Source organism: Rana temporaria, chromosome 4 (genome assembly GCF_905171775.1).
Source record: "Rana temporaria chromosome 4, aRanTem1.1, whole genome shotgun sequence".
In the NCBI taxonomy this organism is placed as follows: Eukaryota; Metazoa; Chordata; class Amphibia; order Anura; family Ranidae; genus Rana; species Rana temporaria.
Window position 1 is genome coordinate 33,925,254 of NC_053492.1, and position 16,421 is coordinate 33,941,674.

Genomic DNA, 16,421 nt, shown 5'->3' on the forward strand with positions numbered 1-16,421 from the left:
TGTGTGTGGGAAGGAGACCGGCCTTACTGTTTACAATGATTAGATAAGTGGCTCATGTTAATTATTCTGATTGCTTCATTGTGGTCAGGCTGTTACACCTAGTAATTAACTCCGCTGATGTCCTTATCTAAAGAAAATGTGTTTTCAGGTCGGCTCCGAATTGTCTGGCTATATTCTGTATGAGAACTCCAGAGTGGGTGAAAAGGGGGTGGAGCTCCCATTGTTCCTTGATTAAGGATTTAGCTTGTAAAACTGTATTTATAACCAGCAGCAAGCTGCCGATAAATCAGTCTTGGTTCCAGCATCCAGTCTTGACTCATGTGTGGGGGATCCTGTGATGTTCTTGTATGGAGAGGAGGGAATGCTTGACGGGGATATCATACCGATACCGTCACAATAGTACTCCATGGTTTTATCCACCAAGACAGATAAAGGGTAGATCCGGGTACGAGGAGGCATGGGACCAGGTTGAAGGTCAATTTCACAATCATACGAGCAAAGACAAAATACCAGCTTGGCCTTTGTCAAAGACATCGTTAAATTTGCAGTACTCCTCTGGCAAAGAGGAGAGAAGATGTGCACAGGACCTTAACCACTTTCTAAAAACATGTTTTACTGCATTGTGGTGACCAGGAAAGGATCTCAACATGATGCCAATCAAACAAGGGATTGTGCCTCTGTAACCAAGAATAACCAATGACCACCGGGTAATGAGATGAGGAAATGACTTGAAATTGGATTATGTCATGGTAAAGAGCCCCTAAGGCCATGGTCAATGGAACAGTCTCGTCATGAGTCACATGGGTAGGCTGTAAAGGTCTCCCATCAATAGCCTCAATGGAAAGTGAAGTGGCACAAAGCTGCAGCGGAATAGAGTGCTTAGACACAAAGGCACTATCTATGAACAACACCCTTGATGGAGGCAAGGGTGGGGATGCAAAGCTCAGAACCAAACGTACAGGAGGCTTCCACAAGTGCTCCTTAAAAGAAGGTCTCTCTCGGAGTCTAGAGTCAATGAGAATGGCAAATGTGATTAACTTCTCCAGATCCGTAGGTATGTCTCGGGCCCCTATCTCTTCTTTAATGTTATCTTTAATGTTCTGTCCCTAGATACAGGTCCAGTTGTTTGTATGTTATTAGTTGACATTGCATTCTTTTTACCTGTCTTATAATTCATTTACTTTATTATTGTGTGGCAACAGCACCATCTACTGACCAGTTCAGAATTGCATTTAGTCTCGTTTTTGCAATGTATTGTGGGAGCCACCAGAGGTATTGTGGGAACTTCCTGCTTCTTCTCCTCAGTCCTGTCTTATACAGCATGCAGTCACCATCTTGTCTCAGGAGCCTAATCCTCATCCCTTGGTTCCTACCTCATCAGCCAGTTATTGAGCCTGTTTTCAAGCATAGTCGGTAAGGTCACTATCTTGTGACATTTATCTTAGCCTAAATGTGTTACTAGTCTCTCATAGCTAGTTGCTATTATTCGTATTGCCATGTGCTGCATGCATTGCAGATATATTCTGTGTCTTAGGCCATGTACCATAGATATGTTCTAAATGCTACTGTTTTATTCTGTAGTTTCACCGCTTTCCTGTCATTCTACTATCAATAAAAGAGGAAGTTAAAGCAGTACAATTTCTTCTCTTCTTGAATACGGGATCGGTTTAGCTACATGTCAGATTACACACCGTGCTAACGTGTATGAGGACAGTATAGTGAAACGACTGCTGAGAATAAGCTCAGACGATTAGACTATACGGAGCCCGCCATTATCCACGCAGGGCCTACATACGGATATCGCAGCAGTCTCCTAACAGTCACAACACGGAGCCCACCATTATCCACGCAGAGCCTGCATACGGATGTCGCAGCGGTCTCCTAACAGTCGCAACATGTCTAGTAGTCGGGCATCTTCACTCAAGACAAGGTCTCAGATAAGTGGCTCTAGCAGGACATCAATCAGAGAAGCCGCCGCCATTGCCCGTGCAAAGGCAGAAGCTGCAAAGGCAAAATCCAGCTTCACAGAACAAGAGATGCAGTTAAAGATGGAGAAAGCTTCTCTGGATATGGAGAAAGCGCAACTTGAAGTTACTCTAGAAAAACTCGCTGCAGATAAAGAAACAGCAGCCGCCATCGCAGAAGCAGAATTTCTGGAAGCCACGGAACTTCAGGAAACCAAGAGTCATCGCAGCATCGTCCATCCAGGACTTGAATCCCAAGATCCACAACAGCGAACTTCACAATACGTCTATCAGCATTCCAAGCCAGATGACAACCCAGCTCCACAGCTTAATACAAAGCAGTCTGTTGACGAGCCAAGCCAACATGCTTATCCGGATCATCAGAAAGTCGACTATCAGTCTCCTTGCACCAAACTAGAGAATACTCATCAGAGTGAAACCAGCTACATCGAAGTCTCTCCAGAACAGAGAATCAGAAATCGGCCCCTGCTAAGAAAGATGCCTTTCGCTTCAGAACGTTATTACACAGATCCGGTTAAACCAGAGACTTCCAACAGGTATGGCCGTGCACCACACATTCACTCTGACAACACAACACCAGCCGGTCCCAGCGCTAATCAAGCCACTATGGACATTGCAAGGTTCCTTGCTCAACATGAGCTTGTCATCAAGGGACTTGTAAAGTTCACCGACCGCGCTGAGAATTATAGAGCTTGGCGAGCTTCCTTCCAAAATACCATGAGAGACTTAAATCTGTCATATAGTCAGGAACTGGATGTCTTGGTGAGTTATCTGGGAAATGAGTCTGCCGAACACGCTAAAAGGATTAGAGACATCAATGTAAATTATCCAGATGTTGGTCTACAAAGGGTCTGGGATAGACTTGATGAGATGTATGGCGCAGCAGAGGTTATAGAAAATGCCTTATTCAAGAGAATTGAGGACTTTCCCAAAATAGCAAACAAAGTCTATTCAAAGCTTAGAGATTTAAGTGACTTACTAATGGAGCTGAGTGTAGCAAAGGCAGAAGGGGATCTGGTAGGATTGGCATTCCTTGACACTGCTAGAGGGGTGAATCCCATAGTCCAGAAGCTCCCATACAACCTGCAGGAGAAGTGGGTCATGCATGGTTCTCGGTATAAACAGACTTATAATGTACCATTTCCTCCATTTAATGTGTTTGTAGATTTTGTCTCTGAACAAGCAAAAATTAGGAATGATCCTAGCTTTGATTTCATGATGTCATGTGCCACCCCTTCAGTCAGTAAACCACGTAGAGCTATGATAGAGGTCCACAAAACTAACGTTTCTTCCACAGGTTCAGTCCATAAAAGGTTCAGCTCTTATCAAAGAGGAGACAAACCCAAGGACCCGAGCAGTCAGTGTCCCTTACACAGGAAGCCTCATTCCCTACTTAAGTGCAGAACCTTCAGAGCAAAGTCATTGGAAGACCGCAAGACCTTCCTCAAGGAGAACAACATCTGCTTTAAATGCTGCTCTTCAACTTCGCACTTCGCCAGGGACTGTGAGGTTAGTGCAAAGTGTGCAGAATGTGACAGCACAGATCATAACACGGCTCTACACCCTGGGCCACCACCGTGGGCTTCACCCCAAACCCAAGAGCAAAGCGGGGAGCGAAAAGAAGAGAATACTGACACTTTGGCAGTTACTTCTAAATGTACAGAGGTTTGCAGAGACCTCAGAGGAGGCAGATCCTGCTCTAAAATCTCCCTAGTGAGGGTTTACCCAGAAGACAACCGAGACAAAGCCATCAAAGTGTACGCAATTCTAGACGATCAAAGTAACAAGTCGTTAGCGAAGTCTGCCTTCTTTGATAGCTTCCACATCAGAGGACCCGGTGCCCCCTACTCTCTAAGAACTTGTGCTGGTACTGTGGAAACAGCCGGAAGGAGGGCAAGCGGCTACATAATTGAATCCAGTGATGGTCAAGTGCGTCTGCCTTTACCAACTATCCTAGAATGTAACCAGATTCCTGACAACAGGTCTGAGATACCCACGCCAGAAGTAGCAGAGCATCACCCTCACCTGAAGCGTATAAGACACCTGATCCCGAACCTTGATCCCGAAGCTCAGATAGTCCTACTCCTCGGGAGGGATATCTTACAGGTCCACAAAGTTAGACAGCAGATCAATGGATCTCACAATGCTCCATACGCCCAGAGGCTCGACCTAGGATGGGTCATTGTAGGAGAAGTATGTTTGGGAGGTGTACACAGACCAACAACTGTCAACAGCATGCTTACCAGTACACTTGAGAATGGACGCCCATCTCTCCTACAACCATGTGAAAATCACCTTTTCATTAAGGAACTGCCTCAAAGCACTTCATCATTAGGTGCTCTTGCAGGTCCTGCCTACGATGACTTCATCTGGGATGTCAATCAAGACCACCTAGGATCCACAGTCTTCCGCAAGACTAAAGAGGACAATCGTATGGCGATGTCATTCGAAGATAGACTGTTCCTAGATATAATGGAGCACGGTATGGTGCAGGACGAAGCAAGAAGCTGGGTTGCACCTCTACCCTTTAAGCCTCAAAGACAGCGCTTACCCAATAATAGAGAGCAAGTTTTCAAACGATTTGTCTCTCTCAGGCACAACCTGAGAAACAAACCTGAGATGAGAGATCACTTCTTTACCTTCATGGAAAAGATATTCCGGAATGGTCATGCAGAACTAGCACATTTACTTCAAGAATCGGAAGAACGCTGGTACCTGCCCATGTTTGGGGTGTATCACCCGAAGAAGCCAGGTCAGATCAGAGTGGTGTTTGACTCAAGCGCCAAGTATGAAGGCGTATCATTGAACAACGTTTTGCTGTCAGGCCCAGATCTAAACAACAAGCTCATAGGAGTGCTTCTCCGTTTTCGCAGAGACTCCATTGCATTCACAGCTGATATCCAACAGATGTTCCATTGCTTCCTAGTTAAGAAAGAACATAGAAATTTCTTGAGATTCCTATGGTTCAAGGACAACGATCCCTCTAAAGATGTTACAGAGTATCGTATGAAAGTTCACATCTTCGGCAATAGTCCTTCTCCTGCAGTCGCCATCTATGGATTGAGACGCGCAGCTCAGAAAGCAGAAGAAAAGTATGGAGCGGATGTCAGACTCTTTGTAGAGAAAGACTTCTATGTGGATGACTGTCTGAAATCAATGCCCTCAGATGAGACTGCAATCAGTCTCCTCAAAAGAACCCAAGAGATGTTCTCTCTGTCTAACCTGAGGCTACACAAGATCGCTTCTAACAGCCAGAAATTGATGGAAGCCTTTCCTTCTCAAGACCATTGTGAAGACTTGAAGGACTTAGATCTAGGCTTTGACTCGCCTCCGATGCAACGGAGCCTTGGCCTACTCTGGGATATAAAAGCTGATACCTTCACTTTCCAGGTTAACAGAGAAGAAAAACCCTTTACTCGCAGAGGAGTACTGTCAGCCATAAGCAGTTTATATGACCCACTAGGATTTGCAGCTCCTATACTCAACGAAGGTAAAGCTATGTTAAGAGACTTCACCAGAGAAGGGTCGAACTGGGATACTCCTCTTCCCATGAAGGAAAGAACCACGTGGATGGCCTGGAAGAATTCCCTTACAGCCTTATCCAATCTTCACATAGCTCGTCCATATGTTTCTGTACCAACTACCAAGGTTAAGACTCAAAAACTGTGTGTTTTCTGCGATGCTTCAATCAAAGCAATTGCAGCTGTAGCTTACTTGAAGACAATAGATACCAGCGGACATTGTCATGTAGGATTCGTCATGAGTAAAGCGAAACTAACGCCACTCCAGGAACACACCATACCACGCCTGGAACTATGTGCCGCTGTGTTAGCGGTGGAGTTGGCCGAACTCATCGTTGTAGAAATGGACCTAGAGATTAAAGACTCAGAGTTCTATACAGATAGCAAGATAGTACTGGGATATATCTGTAATGAAGCTAGACGCTTCTATGTCTACGTCAACAACAGAGTTCTAAGGATCAGAAGATCTACCTCTCCTGAACAATGGAAACATGTACCTACACATCTCAACCCTGCGGACCTAGCAACTAGATCCGTCGCTGCTGACCATCTCAAGGATACAATTTGGTTTACAGGCCCCACCTTTTTGTATAAGCCGATGCCCAACACAACAGAAACTGCCATGTTTGAACTAGTAGACCCGCATACCGATGTTGAGATACGTCCTCAGGTGTCTGCGCTACATACAGAGACTTTGGACCACGACCTGAAATCCCACAGATTCAATAGGTTTTCTACTTGGATATCTCTTGTCCATGCCATCACTTGTCTGACTCATATTGTTCGGTCGTACAAAGCGACCTCATCGGCAGATAAAAATACCTGTAGAGGCTGGCATCATTGTAAACGTGTCTACACAGCTCTTGAGCTAGAGCGATCAAGGAATGTAATCATCCGTGCTGTACAGCGTGAAACCTATGCAACGGAAATCGACTGTATAGTCAGCCAAAGATCCGTGCCCAAAGGAAGTGTTTTAAGGAAACTTGACCCAGTGATTGACGAAGATGGGCTCTTGAGAGTAGGTGGACGTCTTAGGGAAGCCAATGTGGACCTAAAAGAGAAGCACCCTGTGATAGTTCCTGGACAGCATCATATAGCCACTCTGCTCGTGCAACACCACCATGAACAGACAAAGCACCAAGGTCGGCTGTTCACAGAAGGAGCTCTAAGAGTGGCTGGACTGTGGATTGTTGGAGCTAAAAGATGTGTATGCAGATTCATATTTAAATGTGTTACCTGTCGGAAACTTCGTGGTATGTCGCAACCACCGAAGATGGCAAACCTCCCGTATGACCGACTAAGTACGGATCCACCCTTCACTAATGTTGGCTTAGACGTGTTTGGTCCTTGGCCTGTTGTTGTCCGTCAAACCAGAGGAGGCCGTGCGCATGGAAAACGTTGGGCGATTATGTTCACCTGTCTGTCCATCAGAGCTGTCCATATTGAAGTCATTGAATCGATGGATACTCCCTGTTTCATTAATGCTTTCCGACGTTTCATCGCCATCAGGGGACCTGTCAAACACATTCGTTCTGACCGAGGCACAAACTTCGTCGGAGCAGCGAGAGAACTACAACTCTCTTCCAACTTAGATGTCAACAACATAGAAAGATACCTCAGTGAGCGAGGCTGCACTTGGACCTTCAACCCACCACACTCTTCACACATGGGAGGTGCTTGGGAGAGGATGATAGGCATCGCACGGAGAATCCTTGACTCAATCTTCTTACAAGAAGGATCTTCAAAGTTGACTCATGAAAGCCTGACTACCTTCATGGCGGAAGTATCGGCTATCATAAATGCTAGACCGCTAACTTCGATTTCTAGCGATCCTGATGACCCAACAGTTCTTACACCTGCCACACTGCTTACACAAAAGACTGAACAAATTTGTGCTCCTCCTGGAGAATTTAATTCCAAAGATCTTTACAGAAATCGATGGAGACAAGTACAGAGTCTCTCAAACTCGTTCTGGGATAAGTGGAAAAAGCAATACATTCCCACTCTGCAACCAAGGAGAAAGTGGCAAACCAGCAAGCCTAACCTCCAGCCCGGCGATGTAGTCCTAATGAAAGACTGCCAGTCACGAAGAAACGAGTGGCCGTTAGGTCTTGTGACTAAGACATTCCCAAGTAAGGACGGAATTACACGTAAAGTAGAACTGAAAATACGCAGACAGGGAGAAACCAAATTGTTTCTCAGACCAGTAGGAGAACTCGTTCTACTGTTTACACCCAACGAATACAATAATGACGTCGGTTGACGTCAAGCGGGGAGTGTTCTGTCCCTAGATACAGGTCCAGTTGTTTGTATGTTATTAGTTGACATTGCATTCTTTTTACCTGTCTTATAATTCATTTACTTTATTATTGTGTGGCAACAGCACCATCTACTGACCAGTTCAGAATTGCATTTAGTCTCGTTTTTGCAATGTATTGTGGGAGCCACCAGAGGTATTGTGGGAACTTCCTGCTTCTTCTCCTCAGTCCTGTCTTATACAGCATGCAGTCACCATCTTGTCTCAGGAGCCTAATCCTCATCCCTTGGTTCCTACCTCATCAGCCAGTTATTGAGCCTGTTTTCAAGCATAGTCGGTAAGGTCACTATCTTGTGACATTTATCTTAGCCTAAATGTGTTACTAGTCTCTCATAGCTAGTTGCTATTATTCGTATTGCCATGTGCTGCATGCATTGCAGATATATTCTGTGTCTTAGGCCATGTACCATAGATATGTTCTAAATGCTACTGTTTTATTCTGTAGTTTCACCGCTTTCCTGTCATTCTACTATCAATAAAAGAGGAAGTTAAAGCAGTACAATTTCTTCTCTTCTTGAATACGGGATCGGTTTAGCTACATGTCAGATTACACACCGTGCTAACGTGTATGAGGACAGTATATTTAATGTTGTTCCAAGCAACCTCTTCTGCCAGAGTAAGGAATTCAATGGCGTAATCGGCAACAGTTCTAATACTCTGTTTGATGGACATGAGGCTCCTGGCAGCAGAAGTGGAGCAAGCAGGAACATCAAAAGCAACAAAAGGAGGACACACCTGATTCAAGGTGCTAATCCCGGCTCACCACCATCAGTAGAATAAGGTATAAAGAAATTGATTGCACACTGGAATCCAAAAGGTGCTGATGAAGATTTTTTTCTTTATTGTCACACCAGACAAACTTGCAAGAAGTATTTATTTTACACGTTTTTCACGCGAAAAGAGCCGTGCCTGTATTTTCCTGTACTTCCCTTCTTCTATCCTCCTGTGCTCTCACACTCTTTAACTCTATCTTCCGCTTTCATTCCCCTTCTCCGCTGTTCTCTCCTATCTGTTTATATTCTTGCTTCCCTGGGTTTCTTCTTACCTCCCCTCTTCCGCTTCCTCTGTCCTCCCTTCTTCTTCCAGCTTTTGTCCGCTCTTGTTCTCGATGCCCTTCATCTTTCTTCTTCTCTCTTCCTATCCTCTCCTCAGTTCCTTTTTCCCCTCCTCCTGTCTTACCCTTCTCTATTGTTTCCTCCTGTCCTGTTCACCTACTCCTCTTCTTCTTCCCTCTTTTGAGCTTCAATACCCAGAATCACTAGTTATCTCACTTGGTTTCACAGATTAAAGGGTGTAGCGTTGGGAAGTTATCAAATGCGCAAAAGGTAGGCTATGCAATAAACCTGCACCTTCCACCCAGGTTTCAGGGGGGAGGGGGTGTTTAAATGGATACCCTAAAAATACTGTACCATTGCATAACAATCATTTTCTAGGTGCAATACAACATTTAACCACCAGGTGGGATCTGCAATACACTCCATCCAAGTTGCTCAGTATAGTTTTGACTACTGAAATCTGGTACTGCGGCACATCTCTATTGAATACTGTACATACAGTATATCCAAGGTGTTTTGCAAAAAATTACTAACCTTTTTATCCAGGAGACACCCAAACAGTAGAAGGAAAAAGCCCTATGGAATACAAATTATGACACTGTTTTGTTATATTATGCTACATTACATTATATAAATTGACATGTTCTTATATTTTGACACTCTATTTGGAACAATGTTAAAGGGCACCTGTCAAAATAAAATGTGGGAGCTGCCAGTGATGAGCTTCACTATTTTATGAGTTAGTGATCAAAAAGTGAGGGTAAAAAAAGCAGCACTTACACCTGTATATAGAGTGTAGTATATAGAGGGGTGCAGTGATTGGTGGTCTCGGTATATATGGTGTAATATATAGAGGGGTGCAGTGATTGGTGGTCTCGGTATATATAGTGTAGTATATAGAGGGCTATGTCTCAAGTCTCTGGTAATCTAATGCAGTATGTCCACAGTATCTGGTAATCTCGTGCAGTATGTCTCCAGTCTCTGGTAATCTTGTGCAGTATGTCCGCAGTATCTGGTAATCTAATTCAGTATGCCTGCAGTATCTGGTAATCTTGAGCAGTATGTCCGCAGTATCTGGTAATCCAATGCAGTATGTTCACAGTCTCTGGTAATCTCGTGTAGTATGTCCACAATCTCTGGTAATCTCGTGCTGTATGTCCGCAGTATCTGGTAATCTTGTGCAGTATGTCTGCAGTCTCTGGTAATCTCGTGCAGTATATCCGCAGTCTCTGGTAATCTAGTGCAGTATGCCTGCAGTCTCTGGTAATCTCCTGCAGTATGTCCGCAGTCTCTGGTAATCTCCTGCAGTATGTCCGCAGTCTCTGGTAATCTCCTGCAGTATGTCTGCAGTCTCTGGTAATCTCCTGCAGTATGTCCGCAGCCTCTGGTAATCTCCTGCAGTATGTCCGCAGTCTCTGGTAATCTCCTGCCCATTTAGAGTCCTTCATTACTAACAGTGTAATTTTTTAGTTTGTTTGCACCGATCTGTAAGGCTGCACTATATACCATGATTTGTGATGCTGGGGCTATATACTCTGTGCTGTGATGCTGAGCTGTATACTCCTGACACTATTAGGTAGATTCAGGTAGGGGCGCGCTAATTTGCGGCGGCGTAGCCTAGCGTGTTTACACTACGCCGCCTTAAGTAAGAGAGGCAAGTACATGATTCTCAAAGCACTTGCCTCCTTACTTAGGGCGGCGTAGTGTAAATGCGGCAGGCGTAAGGGCGCCTAATTCAAATGGGTTGGGGGGGCGTGTTTAATGGTAATGAGGCTTGACCTCACGTTTTTGAAGTTTTTTTGTCACTGCGCATGCGCCGTGCGACTACATTTCCCAGTGTGCATTGCGGTTACGTACGCCGCACGGGCCTATTGATTTCGACGTGGACGTAAACAACGTAAATCCCGATTCGCGGACGACTTACGCAAACGACGTTAAAATTTCGAATCTCGCGGCGGGAACGGCGGCCATACTTTAACATTGTTATTCCACCTAATAGGTGGAATAACTTTAGGCCTGTAAAGGCCTTACGGACACGGCGTAAATCGACTGCGGCGGCCGGGCGTACGTTCGTGAATCGGCGTAGAAACTCATTTACATATTCTACGCCGGCCGCAATGGAAGCGCCACCTAGCGGCCATCTGGAAAATTGCAATCAATTAGGTAGATTCAGGTAGGGGCACACTAATTTGCGGCGGCGTAGCCTAGCGTGTTTACACTACGCCGCCTTAAGTAAGAGAGGCAAGTACATGATTCTCAAAGCACTTGCCTCCTTACTTAGGGCAGCGTAGTGTAAACGCGGTGGACGTAAGGGCACCTAATTCAAATGGGTTGGGGGGGGCGTGTTTAATGGTAATGAGGCTTGACCTCACGTTTTTGATGTTTTTTTGTCACTGCGCATGCGCCGGGCGACTACATTTCCCAGTGTGCATTGCGGTTACGTATGCCGCACGGGCCTATTGATTTAGACGTGGACGTAAACGACGTAAATCCCGATTCGCGGACGACATACGCAAACAACGTTAAACGGCATCCATACTTTAACATTTAACATTGTTATTCCACCTAATAGGTGGAATAACTTTAGGCCTGTAAAGGCCTAACGGAAACGGCGTAAATCGACTGCGGCGGCCGGGCGTACGTTCGTGAATCGGCGTAGAAACTCATTTACATATTCTACGCTGGCCGCAATGGAAGCGCCACCTGGCGGCCAAATCCGAAAAATTGCGATCTAATAGGTAGATTCAGTAAGAGTTAGGCCGACTTATCAGTAGATAAGCCTAACTCAGAATCTACGCCGACGTATGTTTAAGCGTATGCTCAAACAGAGATACGCTTAAACATATCTAAGATACGACGGCTTGCGTCGTCCTATCTTAGATTGCAATTTTTCTGATGGCTGCTAGGTGGCGCTTCCATTGCGGTCGGCGTAGATTATGTAAATGAGTTTGTACGCCGATTCACGAACGTACGCCGGCCGCCGCAGTCGATTTACGGCGTTTCCGTAAAGCCTTAGGAGGCCTAAAGTTATTCCACCTATTAGGTGGAATAACAATGTTAAAGTATGGCCGCCGTTCCCGCTGCAAGATTCAAAATGTTAACGTTGTTTGCGTAAGTCGTCCGCGAATCGGTATTTACGTTGTTTACGTCCACGTCGAAATCAATAGGCCCGTGCGGCGTACGTAACCGCAATGCACACTGGGAAATGTAGTCGCCCGACGCATGCGCAGTGACAAAAAAACTTCAAAAACGTGAGGTCAAGCCTCATTACCATTAAACACGCCCCCCCAACCCATTTGAATTAGGCGCCCATACGCCCGCCGCGTTTATACTACGCCGCCCTAAGTAAGGAGGCAAGTGCTTTGAGAATCATCATCTCTTACTTAAGGCGGCGTAGTATAAACACGCTAGGCTACGCCGCCGCAAATTAGCGCGCCCCTACCTGAATCTACCTATAAGATAGGACGGCTCAAGCCGTCCTATCTTAGATATGTTTAAGCGTATCTCTGTTTGAGCATATGCTTAAACATAGGTCGGCGTAGATTCTGAGTTAGGTAGACTTATCTACTGATAAGTCGGCCTAACTCTACCTGAATCTACCTATAAGATATGACGGCGCAAGCCGTCCTATCTTAGATATGTTTAAGCGTATCTCTGTTTGAGCATACGCTTAAACATAGGTCGGCGTAGATTCTGAGTTAGGTCGACTTATCTACTGATAAGTCGGCCTAACTCTACCTGAATCTACCTATATGAGTGGAAGCAAGTGGAATACAGGGGACGGATTGGGTGGATTCTAAAAGGGGTGTGGCTTTTGTGAAGTGGGAGGGACCAAACGTGGAGGGGCAGGGTCTTGTGCCCCCCCATCCTAAAACTTCACCAGCCGCCACTGCTTACATGGTTGATGATTAAAACAGGCACATCTAAGTATGCAGACATCCAGGGTAAAGCTGTCCACATAGACCGTCCTCCCCACCGCCATTGATGTCGTCCCTTGCACTCTGTGCTCCACGAGCGCTTCAAGCCTCACTTTAAGATCGCTCTACTGCAGGGTAGTCTTCCCGGTCACGATTGCAGACTGACAGCCGGCTGTGTGGGAAATGGTCTATGTTGACAGCTTTACCCTGGATGCCTGCATACTTAGATGTGCCTCTTTTAATTATCAACCATGTGAGTTGCTAAATGTTGTACCTCCATTAAATGTAAACATATTGCTACACTTAGAGGTGCCTCTCTTCTCTTTTATGCTCTGTAGCTCCTGCTGGATTTTGCTTCTAATCCCCTTTTTTGGAGGCTTTCATTTGTGGATGGATATTTTATGGTTACACAACCCATTACATTTGCTATAATCTTTTTATATGGACTATAAACTGAAGGACCTATGGATAAATGGTTGTGGAACGAATCATTTGAGTTTCCATTATTTCTTATGGGGAAATTCGCTTTGAAATACAAGTGCTTTGGATTACAAGCATGCTTCCGGAAAGAATTATGCTTGCAATCCAAGGTTTTACTGTACTGCCAAATACCTTGGAGTTGCTGTAATGGTCACTGGTATCAGATGCACCTTACTGTTGACTAGTAAGGCTGATCATCAGACTAAAGTAAGGTTGGCAGATGGACCAATTAGCATTTAAAAAGCATTTGGTGGGATATGTACGGGGCACCACCATTGCCCCTTCCCCTCCACCCTCCCTTCTCCCTGTTGTACGCCCAAAGGTTTTCTTTAAATACAGATTTTCATTATGCTTTGTGTTAATGTATTGCATTTACATGCATTAGGAACATTGCTTTAGGCAGATATCTATGACTGTTGGTAGGCCCTGTTCAGTAACATTAAACATATTTAAATGAAAAACGCTCATCTTTCTGGATGATTACCTGCAGAGGGTTGAGCAAGGCAAATATGTAGTGCAAGAAAATAGTCTTTGGGTATACGTATAAGGGGATTCCAAGAGCCCAAGTCAATCCAAATTGTGGTGTGCAGAACAAAACAGCTTTCATGAGCTTCTCAACCACCTCGTCGTCCTCACTCTTTCCTTGAGAGACTGAAGACTTAAAAATTTTTGCAATCACAACCACCAGGACGAGAATATTTCCACCCATAATTACAATGGCAGGGATGGCGAACAGCAGAAAGGCACCAGATATGTTATCCAACCAGCAGGCATTGCTCATCAGGTACTTATGAGGATAAAACACCAAAAAAGTGCCCCCGGCTATAGCAGATGGAATACCATATCCAAGTATGGAAGAAAGGAGCAAAAATTCTTTTTTGGTAAAGTGATGGAAGACGAAGAGTAACTGGCACACCAAAAACAGGCCCTGCACCAATGTCCAGGAAAAAAAGGCCAACAAAGAAAAATGAGTAACGAAGGTGAGTATTTTGCACAAAAAGCGATGTGAAGGCATGTCAAAGAGGCTGGTCGCCAAGAAAGAGACATTGCTGATTAACAGAAACACAGCTATATGAATAATGCAAATATGTCTATATAAAGCAACAGAGCTCTTGGATTGCTTAAGAAGAAAGATTTCTATGGCGATGCAATTCAGAAGAGATCCTATGGAGACAGGAAGCAGAATCTTCGTGAGAGTATCCAAGAGCACCAGGTTCTGATCTTCTTCTGGTATATAGCCCGCCATTAGGACTGAGAAGGAGGTCAGGTGATTACAGGCACAGTAGGCACTTCCATTGATAACTGTAGTATTACAACCCTCCGATGACCATTTGTTCGTATTTAAATTCCAAAACACGCATACTGCAGTCTCATCAGACGTGATGTTGTTACATGTGAAGTTCATATGAATATTCAGAGAGTGCTCACTCTTTTTATTTACTATGGCCACAATGGTCCATATGGAACTGGCCAAAGAATAAGAGAGGCCATCAGAACTGTCATATGGGAGGTTAAAGCTACCATTAGTTGGTGCATAGATCATGGATAGTACATTAATGACAGCCCCAGAAGACTTATTGATTTTTTTAAATATTTCTGGGGACAGGAACACAGTGGCCCCAGACAAAAGCTCTACATAGCTACCCTCGTTGAGGCCATCAGGATTGAAAACGGTGCAGGAAATGTCAATACCACGAGAGACAATACGGAAGGACGTAAATGTAGTCTCCATTGTCGAAAACATGTTTTCAATGCTTTGTAGCAACTGTAGATTTAGATCTGACGTGCCAATGCTTTCAACCAACCGAGCAATAATGGAAATAGTTTGCTGCAAGAAAGTAAAGTTAATAAAATGATTTTAGCATTGTTGTAAAATATAATTTCCAAGCTTTTAATACTGTTTATACATAACTAGATAAGGCTATCATCAATTTACCATCTCACCTAAAAACAATTAAATTATTAAAGCATATCTAAAGCCCAAACTATTTTCTGCCATCTGTGTCCCAAAGAGCAGATTTACCTTCACTTCCTGTCCTGTTTGTAGATATACAGCGGGTAAAATAAGTATTTAACACATCACCATTTTTCTAGGTTGTGCCGCCCCAATGGGGCATAGAATTTATGTATATGTGTGTATATGTATATATATATATATATATATATATATATATATATATATATATATTTTTATTTTTTTTGGGCCAGATTCACGTATCTGGGCGAATCTTTGTGCGGGCGTAGCGTATCCTATTTGCGCTACGCCGCCGCAACTTAGACAGGCAAGTGCAGTATTCACAAAGCACTTGCTCCGTAAGTTGCGGCAGCGTAGTGTAAATTGGCCGGCGTAAGCCCGCCTAATTCAAAGTAGGCCGGTAGGGGGCGTGTTGTATGGAAATGAATCGTGACCCCACCTAAATGACGCGCCTAACGAACGGCGCATGCTCAGTATCACGTCAAATTTTCTCCCTAAGTTACGTCGGCTCAATGCTTTGTCGACGTGAACGTAACCTACGCCCATCCCCATTCACGTACGACTTACGCAAACAACGTAAAATACGACGTTGTTCCGACGTTTCTGACGTCCATACCTTAACATGACTTACCCCTGCTTTATGAGGGGTAAAGTTACGCCGGTCGTACGCCTTACGTAAACAGCGTATATTAATACGCCGGGCGCAAGTACGTTCGTGAATCGGCGTATCTAGCTCATTTGCATATTTATAAAAACTATGCTCCCACGATACACCGGCGTAGGCAAGTTACGTCGGACGGCTGAAGCCATGTTTTTAAACGTATCTCGCTTTGTGAATCGGCGTAAAGATGCGACGGCGCACATTTGAAATTACGGGGGCGTATCTGGAGATACGCCGACGTATATTCTTTCTGAATCTGGCCCATTGTTTCTCTGAACCATTTTTCTATGGATGTTATGTTTAGTTAACATGCTGCCATCTAGTGACCTTTTGTGGTAATGTATTGGTTTTCTATATTTCTTCCCTGATGTTATGACACACTTCCTTTCTATGTAATGCTCCTCCCCTTCTTCCTGTGATTGTACTTCCTGTGTAATGGAGGCAGCTAACAGGCCACATGTAACAGGGCACATGTATTCTGCATAGTAAGCTACAGACAATATCATCTTT

At 44.5% G+C, this 16,421-nt stretch overlaps 2 protein-coding genes across 2 annotated transcripts; one reads left to right on the forward strand and one right to left on the reverse strand.

Moving 5' to 3' along the window:
- The first annotated feature begins 1,093 nt into the window (after window positions 1–1,093).
- LOC120935598 lies at window positions 1,094–8,418 on the forward strand. Its single transcript, XM_040347646.1, has 3 exons — window positions 1,094–1,413; window positions 1,582–7,318; window positions 7,383–8,418. The coding sequence occupies exons 2-3, from the start codon at window positions 1,866–1,868 to the stop codon at window positions 7,567–7,569; spliced, it is 5,640 nt and encodes a 1,879-aa protein (XP_040203580.1). The 5' UTR covers window positions 1,094–1,413; window positions 1,582–1,865; the 3' UTR covers window positions 7,570–8,418.
- On the reverse strand, window positions 7,611–15,150 carry LOC120935599 (adhesion G-protein coupled receptor F1-like). Its single transcript, XM_040347648.1, has 3 exons — window positions 13,760–15,150; window positions 9,413–9,454; window positions 7,611–7,667 (listed from the first exon to the last, which is right to left on the reverse strand). The coding sequence occupies exons 1-3, from the start codon at window positions 15,017–15,019 to the stop codon at window positions 7,611–7,613; spliced, it is 1,359 nt and encodes a 452-aa protein (XP_040203582.1). The 5' UTR covers window positions 15,020–15,150.
- Between the last annotated feature and the right edge of the window lie 1,271 nt (window positions 15,151–16,421).

Coding starts and splice junctions, on each gene's coding strand:
- LOC120935598 (XM_040347646.1), top strand. CDS start 1,866: ATGTCGCAGCGGTCTCCTAACAGTCGCAACATGTCTAGTAGTCGGGCA. Junction 7,319..7,382: donor ATCATAAATGCTAGACCGCT/AACTTCGATTTC, acceptor CTGCTTACACAA/AAGACTGAACAAATTTGTGC.
- LOC120935599 (XM_040347648.1), bottom strand. CDS start 15,019: ATGTTTTCGACAATGGAGACTACATTTACGTCCTTCCGTATTGTCTCT. Junction 9,455..13,759: donor CCTTGCTCAACCCTCTGCAG/GTAATCATCCAG, acceptor TGTATTCCATAG/GGCTTTTTCCTTCTACTGTT. Junction 7,668..9,412: donor GGTGTCTCCTGGATAAAAAG/GTTAGTAATTTT, acceptor GCGTATTTTCAG/TTCTACTTTACGTGTAATTC.